The sequence below is a fragment of the Ranitomeya variabilis genome, chromosome 1, assembly GCF_051348905.1.
Source record: "Ranitomeya variabilis isolate aRanVar5 chromosome 1, aRanVar5.hap1, whole genome shotgun sequence".
Taxonomy (NCBI): domain Eukaryota; kingdom Metazoa; phylum Chordata; class Amphibia; order Anura; family Dendrobatidae; genus Ranitomeya; species Ranitomeya variabilis.
In genome coordinates this window covers 264,955,230-264,974,204 of record NC_135232.1, presented here as the reverse complement: position 1 = coordinate 264,974,204, position 18,975 = coordinate 264,955,230, and the positions used below count along the sequence as shown (strand labels likewise).

The following is an 18,975-nucleotide window of genomic DNA, read 5'->3' as shown; positions in this document are numbered from 1 at the left end:
GCAGGACAGGGCGGCCAACTCTGAGACTCGCCTGATAGAGGTTACTGCCACAAGGAAGGCGACCTTCCAGGAGAGAACAGTCAGCGAGACATCTTGCAGAGGTTCAAAAGGGGACTCCTGAAGAACACTCAGGACTAAATTGAGATCCCAGGTCTCTAACGGCATTTTATAGGGGGGTACTACGTGGGAGACCCCCTGAACAAAAGTCCTGACTTGCAAGTTAGCAGCAATCTTACATTGGGACAACACGGATAATGCCGAGATCTGACCCTTGAGGGAACTGAGCGCCAGACCGGAATCCAAGCCGGACTGGAGAAATTCCAGAATGGAGGGAATTGAAAAAACGAGAGGTCGTCGTCCACGGAGCCTGCACCATGAGAAGAAGGCTTTCCAAGTGCGGTGATAGATGCGAGCAGAAGACGTCTTGTGAGCGCTTATCATGGTGGCAATGACTTGCTAGGAGAAACCAGCTTGAGTTAGGATCCAGGTTTCAACAGCCAAGCCGTTAAACGTAGGGCACCTGAGCTCTGGTGGTAGATTGGCCCTTGGCGAAGCAGATCTGGGCGATCTGGTAGCCGGCGGGGAACGTCGGAGACAAGTTGAATGAGCTCCACGTACCACGCGCGACGTGGCCAATCTGGGGCTACTAGGATCAAAGGAACCCCCTCCATCTTGATTTTCCGGATAACCTTTGGTAGTAAGGGAAGCTGAGGAAACACGTACAGGAATTGGAACCGATGCCATGGGGATATCAGTGCATCCACCCCGATGGCCTGGGGATCCCAAGAACGCGCTATGAAATTGGGAACTTTTGCGTTCAGTCTGGACGCTATCAGATCCACGTCCGGAGTCCCCCAGCGAAGGCAAATCTGCAGGAAGACCTCCGGATGGAGTTCCCACTCCCCCGAGGTGAGACCCTGACGGCTGAGAAAATCCGTCGCCCAGTTCTCGACGCCTGGAATGTGCACTGCAGAAATGGTGGAGCGATTGTTCTCGGCCCAACGGAGAATGTGGGAGACCTCCTGCATCGCCGCCCTGCTGCGGGTACCCCCCTGATGGTTTATGTATGCCACCGCTGTGACGTTGTCTGATTGAATGCGAATAGGGTGACCCGCAAGGAGGAAATGGAAACGTCTCAGGGCAAACCTGATTGCTCGAATCTCTAAGATGTTTATCGGAAGTCTTCACTTCCGAATCGTCCAACGCCCCTGGGCAGTGTGGTGGCGAAATACTGCTCCCCAACCGAGGAGACTGGCGTCGGTAGTCACCACCAGCCAGTGAATTGGGAGAAAAGACCTGGCTGAGAGATGATTCCAAAGTCCACCATTTGAGCGCTTGCCTGATCCGCGGGGACAGAGGACATGGCCGATCAAGGGATAAGGGACTCCTGTCCCAATTGTCTAGCAGAGCCTGTTGTAAGGGGCGGAGATGCAGTTGGGCGAAGGGAACCGCTTCCATTGCAGCCACCATTTTCCTCAGGATCCTCATGGCAAACCGAATGGAATGAGGAAAGAAACGACAAAGCGTCCGGGTTCCCTGCTGGAGCGCTTGGGCCTTGAACCGAGGAAGCAGGACCATCCCCTTGGACGTGTCCAGGATCATGCCTAGGAAGGATATCCGTTGGGCCGGAACGGGGGAGGACTTGTCCAAGTTTATCAGCCAGCCCAGGCGTGAAAGAGTATCAAAGGTAATGCGTCGCAGGCATGATAGGACGGACCTTTGATCAGGAGGTCATCTAAGTATGGCAACACGACCACTCCTCGGGAGTGAAGAATGGCCATGACCGCCGCCATGACCTTTTTGAACACCCTGGGCGCGGTGGTAAGGTCGAAGGGTAAGGCCGTGAATTGAAAATGGTCATCCAAACCTCTGAATCTCTCGTGTTCTGGAACCGGAACAATGACCCCGTTTCGGCAGAGAGATTTGATGGCGCGGTGAAGTGTGCGAGACTGAGCTCCTGAACTTTGGAGACGAGAGGGGAAAAACCGTGCCGGAGGGGAGGCGGAGAATTCTATTTTGTAACCAGAAGACACCAGGTCTCTGACCCATTCGTCGTGGATGACGGAAAGCCAGACATGTTGAAAGAGTCATTGTGAAGGAAATCTGGAGGGCCTGGATCCCCTGGTTCTGGGTTGCCTAGGCTTACCTCGCCAGGACTGATTTGGCCTGTATGATTGCCAAGGGTCTCTCTCTGTAATTGGAGATCGTTCTGATCTGGACGAGGCTGTGGAGGTGGACCAGAATGGGCTACTGCGAAAGGGCCGCAAGCGAAGATGTTGCTGACGCTGAAAAGCAGTCTTAGGCCTGAGCTGCGGGAGGAATTTGCTTTTCCCTCCTGTAGCATCGGAAATAAGCTGGTCTAATTTTTCTTCAAACAGACTTCCGCTCTGAAAAGGCAGAGAAATCAAAGACTTTTTAGAAGAGGAATCTGCACGCCACTTTCTAAGCCATAGTGCTCTCCTAATGGTGACGGCGTTTGAGGCAGCAATTGCAGCACAGTTTGCTGCATCTAAAGACGCATACATCACATAGTCTCCAGCCATAGCAATTTGTTTGGCGAGATCAGCCGCCTCAGACGGAAGAGCCTGGTCCTGAATGGATTTTGCAAGGGCATCTGCCCAGAAGACCATTGCTTTTGTGACCCATGCCGCAGCGAAGGAAGGGGATAGAGAGGAACCTGAGGCTTCATATACTGAGTGAGCCAGGGAATCTATTTGAAGTTCTGTAGGATTTTTCGAAGCCCCATCAGGTACGGATAAAAGCGTTTTGGTAGCCAAATGCGACACTGGAGGATCCACTAGTGGAGGTTCCGTCCAATCTTTGACAAGATCTGCGGAAAAGGGATACTTAGTTTCCAGGGCCTTTTTCCCGTAAAGCGCTTATCCGGTCGCTCCCTGTGTTGCCGGACTATATCTAAAAAATCCGGGTGAGAGGCGAACACCCTATGGGATCGCTTGGTTCTTTTAAAAGATACCGCATGATCGAGAGCCGAATTAGAGTCATCGTCAACCTTTAGCGCGTGATTGATGGCTTCAATGAGGGAGTCCACAGTCGATTGAAACTCCGGAGAATCCGGGTCCAAGGATGCCTCAGACTCATATTCGGAGTCATGTTCGCTGAAAGCCCATGGAGAGGGTGAGCAAGAAGTGGAGCTACCAGAGGCTGAATGGCATGAATGCTCAGGAGAGGTAGTGCGGATCCGTTTTTTGGATGTCCGTACCTCCTTCAGGTGAGAGCGTCCCCTGCTGGCCGATGATTCCCCTGTAAGGGAGGGGTCTCTTAACACAGGTAGACGAGTGCCCCTCTCCCCAGAGGGATCATGAAGGGATTCAATCGCTTTGGCCAACGAAGCCATGGATTGTGACGTGGCCCACTCAGGGGGGCTAGATACACTGGGGTCGGTAGCGGCAGAGGGCTCCTGAGCACATTGGGCATCACAGGCTGAGCAGAGAGGGGAGCTTTGAGGCCGAGGGAGAGGAGCCTGGCAGGTGGTACACGCAGTGAAAAAGGTGGTATGTACCTTTGTAGTCTTTTTAGCCCTTGACTGCGACATGATGTACCCCAATATAAGTAAAAACACTGCTAGTGGAAGCGATGTGGGGTAAAGCTGCAGGGAAGCACCTACACTGTGTTCCAAATTATTATGCAAATTGGATTTAAGTGTCATAAAGATTTAATTGTTTTGTTTTTCAAATAAACTCATGGATGGTATTGTGTCTCAGGGCTCAATGGATCACTGAAATCAATCTTAAACACATGTGATAATTGGTTTTCCAGGTGATTCTAATTAAAGGAAAACTACTTAAAAATGATGTTCCACATTATTAAGCAGGTCACAGTTTTCAATTAACATGGGAAAGAAAAAGGATCTCTCTGCTGCTGAAAAGCATCAAATAGTGCAATGCCTTGGTGAAGGGATGAAAACATTAGAAATTTTCCAAAAACATAAGCGTGATCATCGTACTGTTAAGAGATTTGTGGCTGTATCTGAGCACAAATGTGTTTGTGCTGATAAAGGCATAATGAGGAAGATTTCTGCCAGGCAAGTTCATTGGATTAAGAGAGCAGCTGCTAAAAAGCCATTACAAAGCAGCAGACAGATATTTGAAGCTGCTGGTGCCTCTGGAGTCCCTCGAACCTCAAGGTGTAGGCTCCTTCAAAGGCTTGCTGTGGTGCATAAACCTACTATTCGGCCACCCTTAAACAGTGTTCACAAGTAGAAATGGTTGTATTAGGCCCACACATACATGAAGACTAGTTTCCAAACAGTCTTGTTTACTGATAAGTGTTGAGCAACCCAGGATGGTCCAGATGGATGGAGTAGTGGATGGTTGGTGGATGGCCACCATGTCCCAACAAGACTGCAACGTCAGCGAGGAGGTGGAGGAGTCATGTTTTGGGCCAGAATCATGGGAAACAGCTGGTTAGGCCCTATAAGGTTCCTGAAGGTGTGAAAATGACCTCTGCAAAGTATATAGAGTTTCTGACTAACAACTTTCTTCTATGGTCTAAAAAGCAGAAACGTGCCTTCAGGAGTAAAATCATCTTCGTGCTGACAATGCCCCATCTCATGCTGCAAAGAATACCTCTGAGTCATTGGCTGCTATGGGCATAAAAGGAGATAAACTCATGGTGTGGCCACCATGTTCCCCTGACCTCAACCCTATAGAGAACTTTTAGAGGATCATCAAGCAAAAGATCTATGAGGGTGGGAGGCAGTTCACATCCAAACAGCAGCTCTGGGAGGCTATTCCAACTTCATGCAAAGAAATACAAGCAGAAACTCTCCAAAAACTCACAAGTTCAATGGATGCAAGAATTGTGAAGGTGACATCAAAGAAGGGTCCTATGTTAACATGTAACTTCGCCTGTTGGGATGTTTTGGCGTTAAATAGCTTTTTTGTTCAGTGAATGTGACCTCCTAATGCTGCAAATTCCACAAATGAGCATTTTCAGTTCTTTAAAACATATCAAATGTTTAGAAATTCTACTGTGCAGAATAATTTGGAACAGTGCATTTTGAGTTTTTATTCATTTTGGAGATTATACTGTTATCATTGGGAGGTTTCTTCAATAAAATTCGATGTATAATCTAACGGGTGATGACTTTTATTAGACTGACTGTCATTTGCACTGACCATTTAGGAAAATCTGATAAAAATGTAATTTGCATAATAATTTGGAACATAGTGTAGTGCAGTCTCCTTACCCAGGTCCTGTGTCCCGCAATCTGATGAGGTGGCGCTGAGTAGGGGAAGACCGGCATCCAGGAGTGCTGACACGTGCAGAAGGTGGCCGGAGCTGCTGTGCAGTGGGGGAAGATGGCTGCCGAGAGCTGGGAGGTAGTCTCGCAAGGAGCGAGAAGCGCCAGGTCTGGGGGGCGGAGCCTCAAGAGTGATGCGAGCATTGGGTCGCACTAGGCCGAAGCCAGGGACTAAATTTATGGCTTTGGCCGGCGCGCACCCGCGGACCGCTGGGAAAGATGCCGCGGTGCCCTGTGGAGTCACTGCCGCTATGGAGCCCTCTTATGACCGCCGGAAAACATCCCCTCCCGGGTGGCACTTACCCCGATATGAAGGGGATTGCAGATGCAGCAGATCAGAGCTGTGCCCGGGGTAGCCAGGACGGTGCAGGGTTGGGGGAGCCTCCATCCACATCCACAAAAGGGGGGTGGAGAGGAACCGTCCGCCTCCTTCCATCATACGCTTTTTTTCAGTGGTGATGCAGTGGGGGCGGCACGAACGCCACGATGGAGGGTGCCTCTGAGCATCCGAGGTTATAACCTGGTGGGCAGGTCAAAATGTCTGGCAATAGGCCTGGCTGCAGAAGAGGATACGTGGAGGTGACACTCCATGTGCTCGTCTGTTAAGGGAGGAGGGGAGATCGGTGCCCTTGAAGGGGCCCGTCGCCCTTAAAAACAGCCCAGGCAGTGGCATCCCACGTCGCAGGAGAGGATACGGAGAGGCGACACTCTCTGTGCTCGCCTGTTGTTGGGTCGGGGAGATCGAAAGGTTCCGTCGCCCCTTCATCCGGGTAAAAAATTAAATAATAGAAAATCACAAAATAAGAGAAATTCTGGCCTGAATAGCAGACCCTGTGTGCCTCCTACAGACACTAAGCTTGAACTGGGTCTCTGGAAGCCAGCATGAGGGTGTATACTGCAGGGGAGGAGCTAACTTTTTTGTCTCAACTTAGTGTCAGCCTCCTAGCAACAGCAGCATAACACCCATGGTTCTGTGTCCCCCAATGTGGCGAAGGAGAAATAATTTTTAACCTGTCATCAGGATCAGGCATGTCAAGGGTCACAAGTGGTCTTACAGTCCGAATGTAGCTTACAGGTTTGATATTTATCATTTTATGCCCATGAAACTCTTTAAATAGACACAATCATACCTTCATAACTCTTGAAAGACTCAAAAAGTTCAACTAATGACTGAGTGCCCAACTGTTCATGGTACTTGGATGCCACCTGCACACAGAGTTGCAGGTTTTGTCGGATGTTGGCAGACAGCATAGCTCGCAAGCATTCAACCGAATCTTCCACTGACAAGGAGCCAAAGAAATTCACCAGCCACTAAATATAAAGAAGGGGTGAAAAGTCAACAAAGATTGTAGGCTGGTAAAGACTTAACTAATGGAATCAGGGGCGTAACTACCGCGGTCGCAGTGGTCGCCGCTGCGACCGGGCCCGGCAGGTCAGAGCAGTGGCGTATCCGGGGGGGCAGCCGGGGCATGTGCCCCGGGCGCAGCCGACAGGGGGGCGCCAGCGGGCCACCTGATGATGCGGCGGTCCAAGGAGGGGGTTGGCAGGGCCAGGGAGCGGGGGCTGTCTAATTATACTCACCTACTCCTGGCGCGGTCCCTGCAGGTCCCTGGCTGCCCGGCGCCCCGGCTTCTTCCTGTACTGAGTGGTCACATGGTACCGCTCATTACAGTAATGAATATGCGGCTCCACCTCCCATAGGGGTGGAGCCGCATATTCATTACTGTAATGAGCGGTAACGGTGACCGCTCAGTACAGGAAGAAGCAGCAGCGCCGGGGAAGCAGGGACTGCACCGCGTCAGGAGCAGGTGAGTATAACCGGGAGGGGAGCGCTGCGTGATAATCACCTCTCCTAGTTCCAGCCGCCGCTCCGTCTTCTGCAGTGACGCTGAAGTCAGAGAGCGCGATGACGTAGTTAGTGCGCGCCTGACCCGTCAGTGCTGAGGAGGCGGAAAATGGAGCGGCGAATGGAACGAGGAGCAGTGAATATTGAAAGTGCCGGGGGCCTGAGCGACGGAGAGGTGAGTATGTGATTTTTTTTTTATTGCAGCAACAGCAAATGGGGCAAGTGTCTGTATGGGGCCATAACGTTTGTGCAGCATTATATGGGGGCCATAATGTTTGTGCAGCACTATATGGGGGCCATAACGTTTGTGCAGCAATATATGGGGCCATAACGTTTGTGCAGCACTATATGGGGGCCATAACGTTTGTGCAGCACTATATGGGGCCATAACGTTTGTGCAGCACTATATGGGGGCCATAATATTTGTGCAGCACTATAATGGGGCAAGTGTCTGTAGGAGGTCACATTATACAACTTTGCAATAAAGCTTAGTGTGCAAAATGAATAGGGAAAATATGTATTTGGGAGGAAAATATTTTGGCGGGGTGGGGGGTGAGGTGGGGGGTGTGCCATTTGAAAGTTCGCACCGGGGCCCATAACTTTGTAGTTACGCCACTGAATGGAATGAGTTATTAATATGCAATTCGAGCAACAACTCTTTAACAATGGATTGAAGGGGAAAAAAAGGGCAAAATGAAGAAGTTCACCTCTGGGTTCAGAAGGTGCGTGTGTACTACAGCCCGCTTGATATCGTACAAGTCCGTATAATGCTCCAGAGCTCTCTGCAGCAGTCCTGCTTTCTCACACAGCTGGGCAATGTGGGCCCGGTCATAATGTGTAAACATTTGGTTACCAAGTATAGCATCTGCAACCTATTAGAGGAGGGAAATGTAAAGTTGGAGAAATTGGAGAATAACCAACAATTGTAATGTTCGGCATTCGCGACAATCCAAGTGTTTTTTTCTCAAAACAACAAAGGAATGAAGATATTTAATTACCTGTGGAGCATGAATCAGATTCATCTCCAGGAGGCGAGTCTGCAGATGGCCCTCTGCGGGCCTATTGTTTTTCAAAGCATCGAGCAGGAATGAAGTACATTGCTGTACAAGGCTGTTTTCCATAAAGACGTCCACAATCTGAGATTTAGAGAACATCAAATAAAACATTAATGGATGCGGTTCCAGAAGGCCAGTTTTCATAGGCATCAATGCCAGCATGTAAAACACTATAGTAAATGAGAATATCGCAGTTATGCCACTATATTGTCGTGCCCATCGACTTGGCAGTAGTAACCGCTTTCTCTACATGGGTACAGTGCATTGCAGTTGGTGTAGATGACGGACAGTAGAAAAAAACATCACCACATCAGATCTTATGCAGCGGTCTCTTGATAGATTATTAATATATTATTAAATGTCCAGATCAAATACAAATTAGATATTTTCTACTTCGATAATACATCTTTACTTTGTGAACTAACTCTAGGTCCATTACAAACACGGATACCAAACAATGACTCATAATTGCATTGTGTGGGCTTCATGACCTATGTAATTAGTTTACACAGGCCTCTGAAACAATAACGTAATTACAGGTTAATTATTGATAAGTAGGAGTATAATTGGACAATTAAATGTAAAAATAGAGAAAAAAGAATTAACAAGGGATGCAGCTGGATCACCAGTCCATCCTTTCGCAGCCATACTTACTATCAGAAGTGGTAAGGAACAGTTATGCATCATAGAAATGAGTTACACAACGGATTGCTATGACTGTAATGCATGCAATATAGCTGTTGTCCACTTTTACCTGGTTAATATTGGCCAAGGGCTCCTCATCTTGAACAAGCATCTGTGAGAACTGCAGACCCTGATCTGGGCTGATCCTCATAACACTCCGAAGCAAAAAGATCCAATCGGGTGTATATCCAACCTATAGAAAACATATATAATAATATGACTAACACACTTAGAAATCCTTTCAGTAAATTATAATTCAGCAATGGTTAAAAAAAAATAAACTCAAAACCTTACTTTTTTGGCATAAAGGACGATCTTCTGGAACTGGCCAGTTTCTGCAAAACACTGAATAACTTTGTTTGGCACGCTGGCACGAAGGTAAACACTAAGTGCAAGTGTTGGGTCCACAGCCTTAACCAAATCTCCCAGCTCTTCCGAGCACTCCAGCTAAACAGAGGAACATAAAAATCATATGTTACATATTTTTTCTACATATATATTATACTTAAAGCTCTTGTTTAATCTGGTTCTATGATCCTTTTCTATGCCATTGTTTGTACTGTGCTTTGAAAAAGTGTTCTTAACCTGTGAACTTTTCCACATTTTTTCATATTACACCCACAAACTTATAATATTTTATTAGGATTTTATGTGATGTACCAACACAAAGTAGCAAGTATTTGCGAAATGTAAAGGAAATGATACATTTTTTAAAATTATTTACAAATCATAAATCTGAAAACCGATGTGCATTCATATTCAGCCCCCTGTAGTCTGATATCCCTAAATAAAATCCTTAGTGAATAACTGTATCCAGAAGTCATAATTAGTAAATTGAGTCCACCTGTGTGTAATTTATTCACAGTATAACTACAGCAGTTCTGTGAAGGCCTCAGAGGTTTGTTTAAGAATATTAGGCATCAAACAGCATCATGAAAAGCAAGAAACACACCAGGCAGGTCAGGGATAAAGTGAAGAGAAGAAAAGCAGGGTTAGGTTCTGAAAAAAAAAAAAAAAAAAAAGCACAAGCTCTTAACATCTCACGGAGCACTGTTCAATCCATCATCCAAAAATGCAAGGGGCATGGCACAACTGCAAACCTACCAAGACATGGCACCCACCTAAACTGACATCCCAAGCAAGAAGAGCACTAATTAGAGAAGCAGCAAAGAGGTACATGGTTACTCTTTAGAAGCAGCAGAGATCTACAGCTCAGGTGGGAGAATCTGTCCACAGGAAAACCATTAGTCGTATATTCCAATTTTGAAAGCAAGCCATAAAAAGTAAATTTTGCTGTTTGCAAAAAGCCATGTAGGGGACACAGCTAGCACATGGAAAAGATGCTCTGGTCAAAGGAAATAAAAGTAGAACTTTTTGTGCTACATGATAAACCCTATGTGTGGCAGGAAACTAACACAGCACATCACCTTGAAAAAAACATCCCCACTTTCAAACATGGTGGTGCCAGCATCATGCTGTGGGATGCTTTTCTTCAGCAGAGACAGGGAAGTTAGTCAGAGTTGATGGGAAGATTGATGGAGCTAAATATATGGCAAAAAAGACTTGAGACTGTGGCCTAGGTTAACCTTTCTAGCAGGACAACCACCCTGAACATTTTGCCAGAACTGCAATGGAATGGTTTATATCAAAGAAAATTCATGATTTTGAATGTCTGAAAATGCAAACCTAAATTCTACTGAGAATCTGTGGCAAGAATTGAAAATTGCTGTTTACAGACGTTCACCATGCAATCTAACGGAGCTAGAGCCAGTTTGCAAAGAAGAAAGGGCAAATCACCATTTTCAGATATAGACTTTTAAAATATTTACAAAACCATGCATCATTTCCTTTATACTGCACAAATACTTGCTACCTTGTGTTGGTACATCACATAAAATCCCAATAAAATACATTTAAGTTTGTGGGTGTAACGTGAAAAAATATGGAAAAGTTCACAGGATATGAATACCTATTCAAGGCACTGTACAATAAAGAGCAAAAAATGTTGTATAAGCTTTCAGAGATTTGCTTAAAGGGAACCTGTCACTCCCCAAATCGAGGGTGAGCTAAGCCCACCGGCATCAGGTGCTTATCTAAAGCATTCTGTAATGCTGTAGATAAGCCCCCAATGTATCCTGAAAGATAAGAAAATAGGGATTTTTGTGTACTCACCATAAAATCCTTTTCTCCGAGCCACTCATTGGGGACACAGAACCATGGGTTATGCTGCTGTCACTAGGAGGCTGACACTAAGTTGAGACAAAAAGTTAGCTCCTCCCCTGCAGTATACACCCTCATGCTGGCTTCCAGAGACCCAGTTCAGTGCAAAAGCAGTAGGAGATTAACAACAGTATAATACATAGCATTAGAGTATAACATGTCAGAGAAAGTCAAGAACCAAAAAGGTAACAAGCCAAAGGCTAACAGGGTGGGTGCTGTGTCCCCCAATGAGTGGCTCGGAGAAAAGGATATTACGGTGAGTACACAAAAATCCCTATTTCTCCTTCGCCACATTGGGGGACACAGGACCATGGGACGTCCCAAAGCAGTCCCTGGGTGGGGAACAATACAACCAAATAACTCTGTGTACCATCTGACTATAAGTGCACAATGGCCGCCTGCAGAATACGTCTGCCAAGGGCCGCATCGGCGGAAGATTGAGTGTGGATGTTGTAGTGCTTTGTGAAAGTATGCAGGCTAGACCATGTTGCGGCCTTGCAAACCTGCTCCGCCGTTGCCTGGTGCCGAATGGCCCAGGAAGCACCCACTGACCGAGTAGAGTGTGCTCTAACCCCCGCCGGGATAGACCTGCCCCTGACCCGATAAGATTCTTGGATAGCCAATCGGATCCATCTGGCTATCGTGGCCTTAGACGCGGCTGAACCCTTTCTGTGACCTTCTGGGAGGATAAAGAGGGAGTCCGATTTGCGTAAAGGAGCAGTCCTAGAAACGTACCTCCTGAGGGCCCTTACCACGTCCAAGGTGTGAAGGGCCTTTTCGAGCCTATGTCTCGGCTGTGGGCAGAAGGAGGGAAGAATGATATCTTCATTAAGGTGGAAGGATGAAACCACCTTAGGGAGAAACGCCGGAGATGGGCGTAAGACTACTTTGTCCTGGTGGAAGGAAAGGAAAGGCGCCCGGCAGGATAGTGCGGCCAACTCTGAGACGCGCCTGATAGATGTTACTGCCACAAGGAAGGCCACCTTCCAGGAGAGGCTGGTCAGCGGGACGTCCTGCATAGGTTCAAAAGGAGATTCCTGAAGGACGCTCAGGACCAAATTGAGATCCCAGGTCTCTAACGGCATTCTGTAGGGGGGTACCACGTGGGAGACCCCTTGAATAAAGGTCCTGACTTGCAAGTTAGCAGCAATCTTACGCTGGAACAACACCGATCGCTGAGATCTGACCCTTGAGGGAACTGAGCGCCAGGCCGGAATCCAAGCCGGACTGGAGAAATTCCAGAATGGAAGGAATGGAGAAAACGAGAGGGGGGGCGACCGCGGAGCCTGCACCATGAGAAGCAGGCTTTCCAGGTGCAGTGATAGATGCGAGCGGAAGATGTCTTGCGAGCGCTGATCATGGTGGCGATGACCTGCTGGGAGAAACCTACTTGAGTTAGGATCCAGGTTTCAACAGCCAAGCCGTTAAACGTAGGGCCCCTGAGCTCTGATGGTAGATCGGTCCTTGGCGCAGCAGATCTGGGCGGTCTGGTAACCGCCAGGGGACGTCGGATACGAGATAAACGAGTTCCGCATACCATGCGCAACGTGGCCAATCCGGGGCTATAAGGATCACCGGAACCCCCTCTATCTTGATTTTTCGGATCGCTTTCGGCAACAGAGGAAGTGGAGGGAACACGTATGGGAATTGGAACCGGTGCCATGGGGAAATCAGTGCATCCACCCCGACGGCCCGGGGATCCCGAGAACGTGCTATGAAGTTGGGGACCTTGGCGTTCAGTCTGGACGCCATCAGGTCCACGTTCTGAGTTCCCCAGCGAAGGCAGATTTGATGAAAAACCTCTGGATGGAGTTCCCACTCTCCCAAGGCGAGACCCTGACGGCTGAGAAAGTCCGCCGCCTAGTTCTCGACGCCCGGAATGTGCACTGCGGAAATGGTGGAGTGGTTGTCCTCGGCCCAACGGAGAATGTGTGAGACCTCCTGCATCGCCGCCCTGCTGCGGGTACCCCCTGATGGTTTATGTACGCCACCGCTGTGACGTTGTCCGACTGGATTCGGATTGGGTGACCCGCGAGCAGGAAGTGAAAGCGTCTCAGGGCAAACCTGATAGCTCGGATCTCCAGAATGTTTATGGGAAGTTTCCCAAATCTTCCAACGCCCCTGGGCAGTGTGGTGGTGATACACCGCTCCCCAACCGAGGAGACTGGCGTCGGTGGTCACCACCAGCCAATGGATCGGGAGAAAAGACCTCCCCTGGTTGAGAGATGATTCCAAAGTCCACCATTTGAGCGCTTGCCTGGTCCGCGGGGACAGAGGACATGGCCGGTCGAGGGTTAAGGGACTCCTGTCCCAATTGTCCAGTAGAGCTTGTTGTAAGGGACGGAGATGCAGTTGGGCGAAGGGAATCGCTTCCATTGCGGCCACCATAATCCCCAAGATCTTCATGGCAAACCGAATGGACTGCGGACAAGGGCGACAGAGCGTCCGGGCTCTCGGCTGAAGCGCTTGGGCCTTGGACCGAGGAAGTAAGACCAGCCCCTTGGACGTGTCCAGGATCATGCCTAGAAAAGAGATCCTTCGGGCTGGAACAGTGGAGGACTTGTCCAAGTTGATTAACCAGCCCAGGTGCCAAAGGGAATCCAACATAATGCGGACACTTGCCTCGCAGGCATGAAAAGATGGACCTTTGATCAGAAGGTCGTCTAAGTATGGCAACATGACCACTCCCCGGGAGTGTAGAATGGCCATGACAGCCGCCATGACCTTCGTGAATACCCTGGGCGCTGTGGCAAGACCGAAGGGTAAGGCCGTGAATTGAAAGTGGTCCTCTTGGATGGCGAAACAGAGGAACTTTTGATGTGGGGGGAAGATTGGGATGTGAAGATAAGCATCTTTGATGTCTATTGATGCTAGGAACTCGCCTCTCTCCATCGAGGAGATGACCGACCGATGTGCTTGTTTAGGAGCTTCAAGTCCAAAATGGGGAGCACCGTCCCGTCCTTCTTTGGCACGACGAAGAGGTTTGAGTAAAAACCTCTGAATCTCTCGCGTTCCGGAACCGGAATGATGACCCCGTTTTGGCGGAGGGATTCGATGGCGCAGTGACGAGCGCGAGACTGAGCTTCCGAACTTGGGAGACGAGAGGGAAAAAACCGAGCTGGAGGGGAGGCGGAGAATTCTATTTTGTAACCAGAAGACACCAGGACTCTGACCCATTCAATGAATCCTATTCATTCTAGGCTGCAGACACAGCTATTATTTTGCTGACTTTTGCCGGGATTCCCAGCCACTGCGGGACCCAATTTGCACAGATGCATACGGACCAGTATGGATTGTAATGGACTGTCTTTTCTGGACTATTAAGGAGACCCATTGGTATTCCCTGTATCGTATATAACTCCCCTGATGATTCTCCTTTATTGGAGTTGAAACGCATAGGGAGAAGAGAGACATTTGGGTTATATTCTGGTTGGTGGGTATCCATGGCGGGGCTCACTTGGGGCCTGTCCTTGTCAGGACAGGAGCTCTTCAAGGGTTCACAGGGAAGACAGGGGTAATGTATCATTCCCTACCCTTGGCCCGGTGTTCTTTTCTTGTTTGTCTTGGAACCACCTTCCTTACAGAAATTGAGAGATTTCCTCCATTCGTCCGTCTAAATTGGTAAGACTGTTCCAATTTTTTTATCTTGAGCACTGGTTCACCTGAGCACGTTGTCTTATTGTCTATGTATGTGTTTTGTTAGGACCCGAGTATTTTATATATATTTATTAAAGGTTATGTTTTAACTTAGTGGATATCCTCCATAGCTATTTCCATATTGATTCTGAGGGTTTAGACACGGCTAGTTTTAATACAAGCCTTAGCTGCTTTTCGCTATGGAGCCCCCCCAAAAACGTGACCGCCAGAAGAAACCAACCCCTAATGCACTTACCCCAATGAAGGTGCCTGGTGTAAATAGGACGTTGCAGGGTTGGGGGAGCCTCCATCCACCATCCCCAGAAAGGGGGGGTGGAGAGGAACCGTCCGCCTCCTTCCATCATCCGCTTTTTCAGTGGTGATGCAGTGGGGGCTGCACGGACGCCACAGTAGAAGAGTGCCTCTGAACAGCCGAAGGTGAGACCTGGTGGGCAGGGCAGATGTCTGGCAAAAAAGGCCTGGCTGCAGAAGAGCATACTCGAAGTAACACACCAGTGCTCGTCCGTAAGTAGGGGGGAGATCGGTGCCCTTGAAGGGGCCCGTCGCCCAAAAGGTCAGCTCAGGCAGTGGCTTCCCACGTTGCAGGAGAGGATACGGAGAGGTAAAACTCACGTGCTCGCCTGTTGTTGGTTCGGGGAGATCGGAACATGAAAGAATCCGTCGCCCCTTCGTCCAGAAAAGAAGGTTTAAATCCAGTGTGCCTCCTACGGACACTAAGCTTGAACTGGGTTTCTGGAAGGCAGCATGAGGGTGTATACTGCAGGGGAGGAGCTAACTCTTTTTGTCTCAACTTAATGTCAGCCTCCTAGTGACAGCAGCATAACCCATGGTCCTGTGTCCCCCAATGTGGCGAAGGAGAAAAGGGGTTATATTATACTCACCCTGGGGCGGTCCCGGTCCTGTCCGATGGTCGTCGTGGTCCGGTCCGGCGCCTCCAATCTTCATCAGATGACGTCCTCTTCTGGTCTTCACGCTGCCGCTCCGGAGCAGGCGTACTTTGTCTGCCTTGTTGAGGGCCTCTCTGACCTTTCCCAGCGCGTGTGCACTGCAGTACTTTGTTCTGCCCTCAACAGGGCAGACAAAGTACGCCTGCACCGCAGCGTGAAGACCAGAAGAGGACGTCATCCTATGAAGATGGGAAGCCCCGGACTGGACCGCGACACCCACCGGATCGGACCGCCCACCCAGGGTTGACAGATTCCCTTTAACTGCAGCCACCTCACCTGGACATGCAGAATGGAAAGGTTTATTGACTTCTATGGGAAAGTTTTCTAGGCATGTGCAGAGGATCTTGTGCGGGAAGAGGGGGAAAGTGAGCTGTGACCACAACCTATTGTGAATCTTACAATCCTGTGCTATCAATATACAGGTGCTAATTTTCTTAATTACCTGTAATCCTGACAGTGATCAGGTAATTACTGAAAAATGATCTCCAAAGAACATAAAGTGTCAGCCTATCAGCTTATTGTGAGGCTCAGTGGCCAGAGTGAAAACTGAAAGTTTTTTGTTTATTACTACAAATGATGACATTGAAAATGAAAAATAAAGTTCTTAAAAATATGATTAACTTAAAAATTTGTTCTGAATTTTCTGATTACACATCATTCCCTTTAGCAGCCGAAAAGCAATATTGCATAACTCTACCTTATCTTCTTTCAACCACTTCTCCAAGAGCTGCTTGCGCCCTTGCTGCAGGACCGGCCTGCAGAGTTCTAGAGACTCCATCTTGTTCAGCTGACCCTGATCTAGCAGAATCCCAAAATACTGAAGCAAAGGGGAAGCTTGTCCAGGCTGAGCTGGGACACTCTGGAACTTCCTGATCGTGTCTGCAGTACGAAGGATTCCCTGGAGGGATATTTAAGATGTTACGTTAAAAATTTAAAGGTATATTTTGGCACCTTGCTAGAAAAAATTCTGTTGGAAAATGATTTGCTAGGATACCTTCGGAGCAGATGCAGCCACCTTAGCAGATTCAGAGTAATTTCCTTGAGCAAACAAAGTGTTAAACTTCCGTGCAAAAAGTTCTTCAGCACCAGCAAGGTTGCTTCTGACAGCCATACGTAGTCCCAGGTCTGGGTTCTGTAGGACATTTGTAGCATAGTTCACAATGTTCTCTTCTTCCACACAAACTGATAGTACCTGAACATGCGGGAAAAAAAAAGAGGAAAACACAACATTAGCCGGCACTGTAGGGTGATAAGGGGTCTTGAGATCCCTTTCTAACTGCTCAAATGAAGGGGCAGAAAGACCCTTCGATCATGAGCAGAGGGAAACAGTAGAAAATCTGAGTCTGTGATCCAGGAACAGGACAAGTATCCACTGATGAGATCGTCTAACATGTGCCCATAACATGTCCAAAGTTTAGTTAGCTTCTGGGAGATACATTTTCAGTCTTCAGTAGGGATACCTTTCCACTTAAAGAGGTTGTCCATCATTTAAAAAATGTTTTTGTAGGCATGAATGGTTCAAAAATAATAAATGGAGGCATGCTCTCCCTCCAGCACTCCCACAGATGAAGAAGTCTACATTGGCTCCGGAAGTGATGTCTGCTCCAACAGGAAGTTATCAGGAGCGCTGCAGTGGTCAGGTGACTTGTAAAGTACACCATAGAACATTTCCCTGATGACGTGCTCATCTAGCCACCTGACCATAGCAGACATTCACAGGTCGAAGTGGTCCTGGTAACTTCAGAATGGAGAAAACATTGATTATGGAAACAGCGCAGACCTTCAGAGCCACCTGCGCTGAATATCTACTATGCCTCAAATCATTATGTTAAAACCATTCACCTCTACAAAACAAATGTATTGTTCAAGTGATGGACAACCCCTTTAAACTTGACTTGCAGTCTTGATGGACAAACTTTTCAGTTTGTGATATACATATGACATAGTCACTGAAAATTCTAACATCCTTACCTGTCCTTTTTTATTCACGCCAATGATGCCAGAGGTAGGTTCATGCGGGGCAGTAACAAAGATGGTGTCAGCACTGATACGGTTCATGTATATGCAGGCACCAGACTCAAGATCATACAAGTGGATGTAGCCATATTTTGTGATTAGATAGATCACACCGTGTTTCGCTCCAATCTATACACGAACAAAATGTAAGCACAAAACTGATCAATACATACATTTTATGAATCTTTGGTACTCAAAGACCAACACACAGGGCCGATGCTGTTCATGCTGGTCTTCATGAAGAGACAAGCTGGAGTCAGACAGTACCGATTCATGAGGAGGCACATGCCTCTTCATCAATCAGGATGGCCAGATGAGTGGCGTGGACCTCACTACAAATCCTACTCCAGTCCCTCTGGAGTAAGATTTGGGGCTACAGCTCGTCATGAATTTGATGAGTGGTGGTCACCATAGGTTTTCATAGGTACCCATTCAGATGGAGACGTTTATTCTCAGCGAGGAAAGGAAAGCGTAGGACCTGGTATAGGAGAGATGCCGTAAAGTGGCTACCAGGTACACATAAAATTGGCCTTTTTTATGTGCTAAACGCTCTCATTTTTCATATTTCTAGTGCAGTAATGCAGTTCAATTTTCATGTTTCATGTTTGCATGTTTCAGCGCTGCAGTGTGCTGCCTTATTTGCTTGACTGTATAGGAGTTGGTGACTCTAAGGTTCAGCACCTGTTCACACTTAGTCTATGTTTGGATGTGACGGTCAGTTTTTTGAAATGTATTATGTAGCCTTCTGACCGAGCACTCCGCCTCCTAGTCACAGGTGTTTTAATTGCAACAGGTCCAGTACCCCTCCACAGAGAGAGAGAATGTTAGCCTCATAAGAGGTTTTCATAGGTACCCATTCAGATGGAGATGTTTATTCTCAGCGAGGAAAGGAAAGCGTAGGACCTGGTATAGGAGAGATGCCGTAAAGTGGCTACCAGGTACACATAAAATTGGCCATTTTTATGCGCTAAACGCTCTCATTTTTCATATTTCTAGTGCAGTAATGCAGTTCAATTTTCGTGTTTCATGTTTGCATGTTTCAGCGCCGCAGTATGCTGCCTTATTTGCTTGACTGTATAGGAGTTGGTGACTAAGGTTCAGCACCTGTTCACACTTAGTCTATGTTTGGATGTGACGGTCAGTTTTTTTAAATGTATTATTTAGCCTTCTGACCGAGCACTCCGCCTCCTAGTCACAGGTGTTTTAATTGCAACAGGTCCAGTACCCCTCCACAGAGAGAGAGAATGTTAGTCTCATAAGAGGTTTTCATAGGTACCCATTCAGATG

General features: G+C 47.9%; 1 protein-coding gene across 2 annotated transcripts in view; it reads right to left on the bottom strand.

Annotated features, from left to right (window-relative positions):
* Window positions 1–18,975, bottom strand: part of LOC143814270 (clathrin heavy chain 1-like) — a 135,200-nt gene that overhangs the window by 22,207 nt on the left and 94,018 nt on the right. For both annotated transcript variants that reach the window (XM_077293442.1, XM_077293443.1), the window contains 8 exons: window positions 17,644–17,817; window positions 16,667–16,864; window positions 16,370–16,570; window positions 9,143–9,295; window positions 8,919–9,041; window positions 8,108–8,245; window positions 7,817–7,981; window positions 6,394–6,574 (listed from right to left, as the gene is read on the bottom strand). In XM_077293442.1, the coding sequence (XP_077149557.1) occupies window positions 6,394–6,574; window positions 7,817–7,981; window positions 8,108–8,245; window positions 8,919–9,041; window positions 9,143–9,295; window positions 16,370–16,570; window positions 16,667–16,864; window positions 17,644–17,817 (1,333 nt within the window). The remainder of the gene's footprint in view (window positions 1–6,393; window positions 6,575–7,816; window positions 7,982–8,107; window positions 8,246–8,918; window positions 9,042–9,142; window positions 9,296–16,369; window positions 16,571–16,666; window positions 16,865–17,643; window positions 17,818–18,975) is intronic.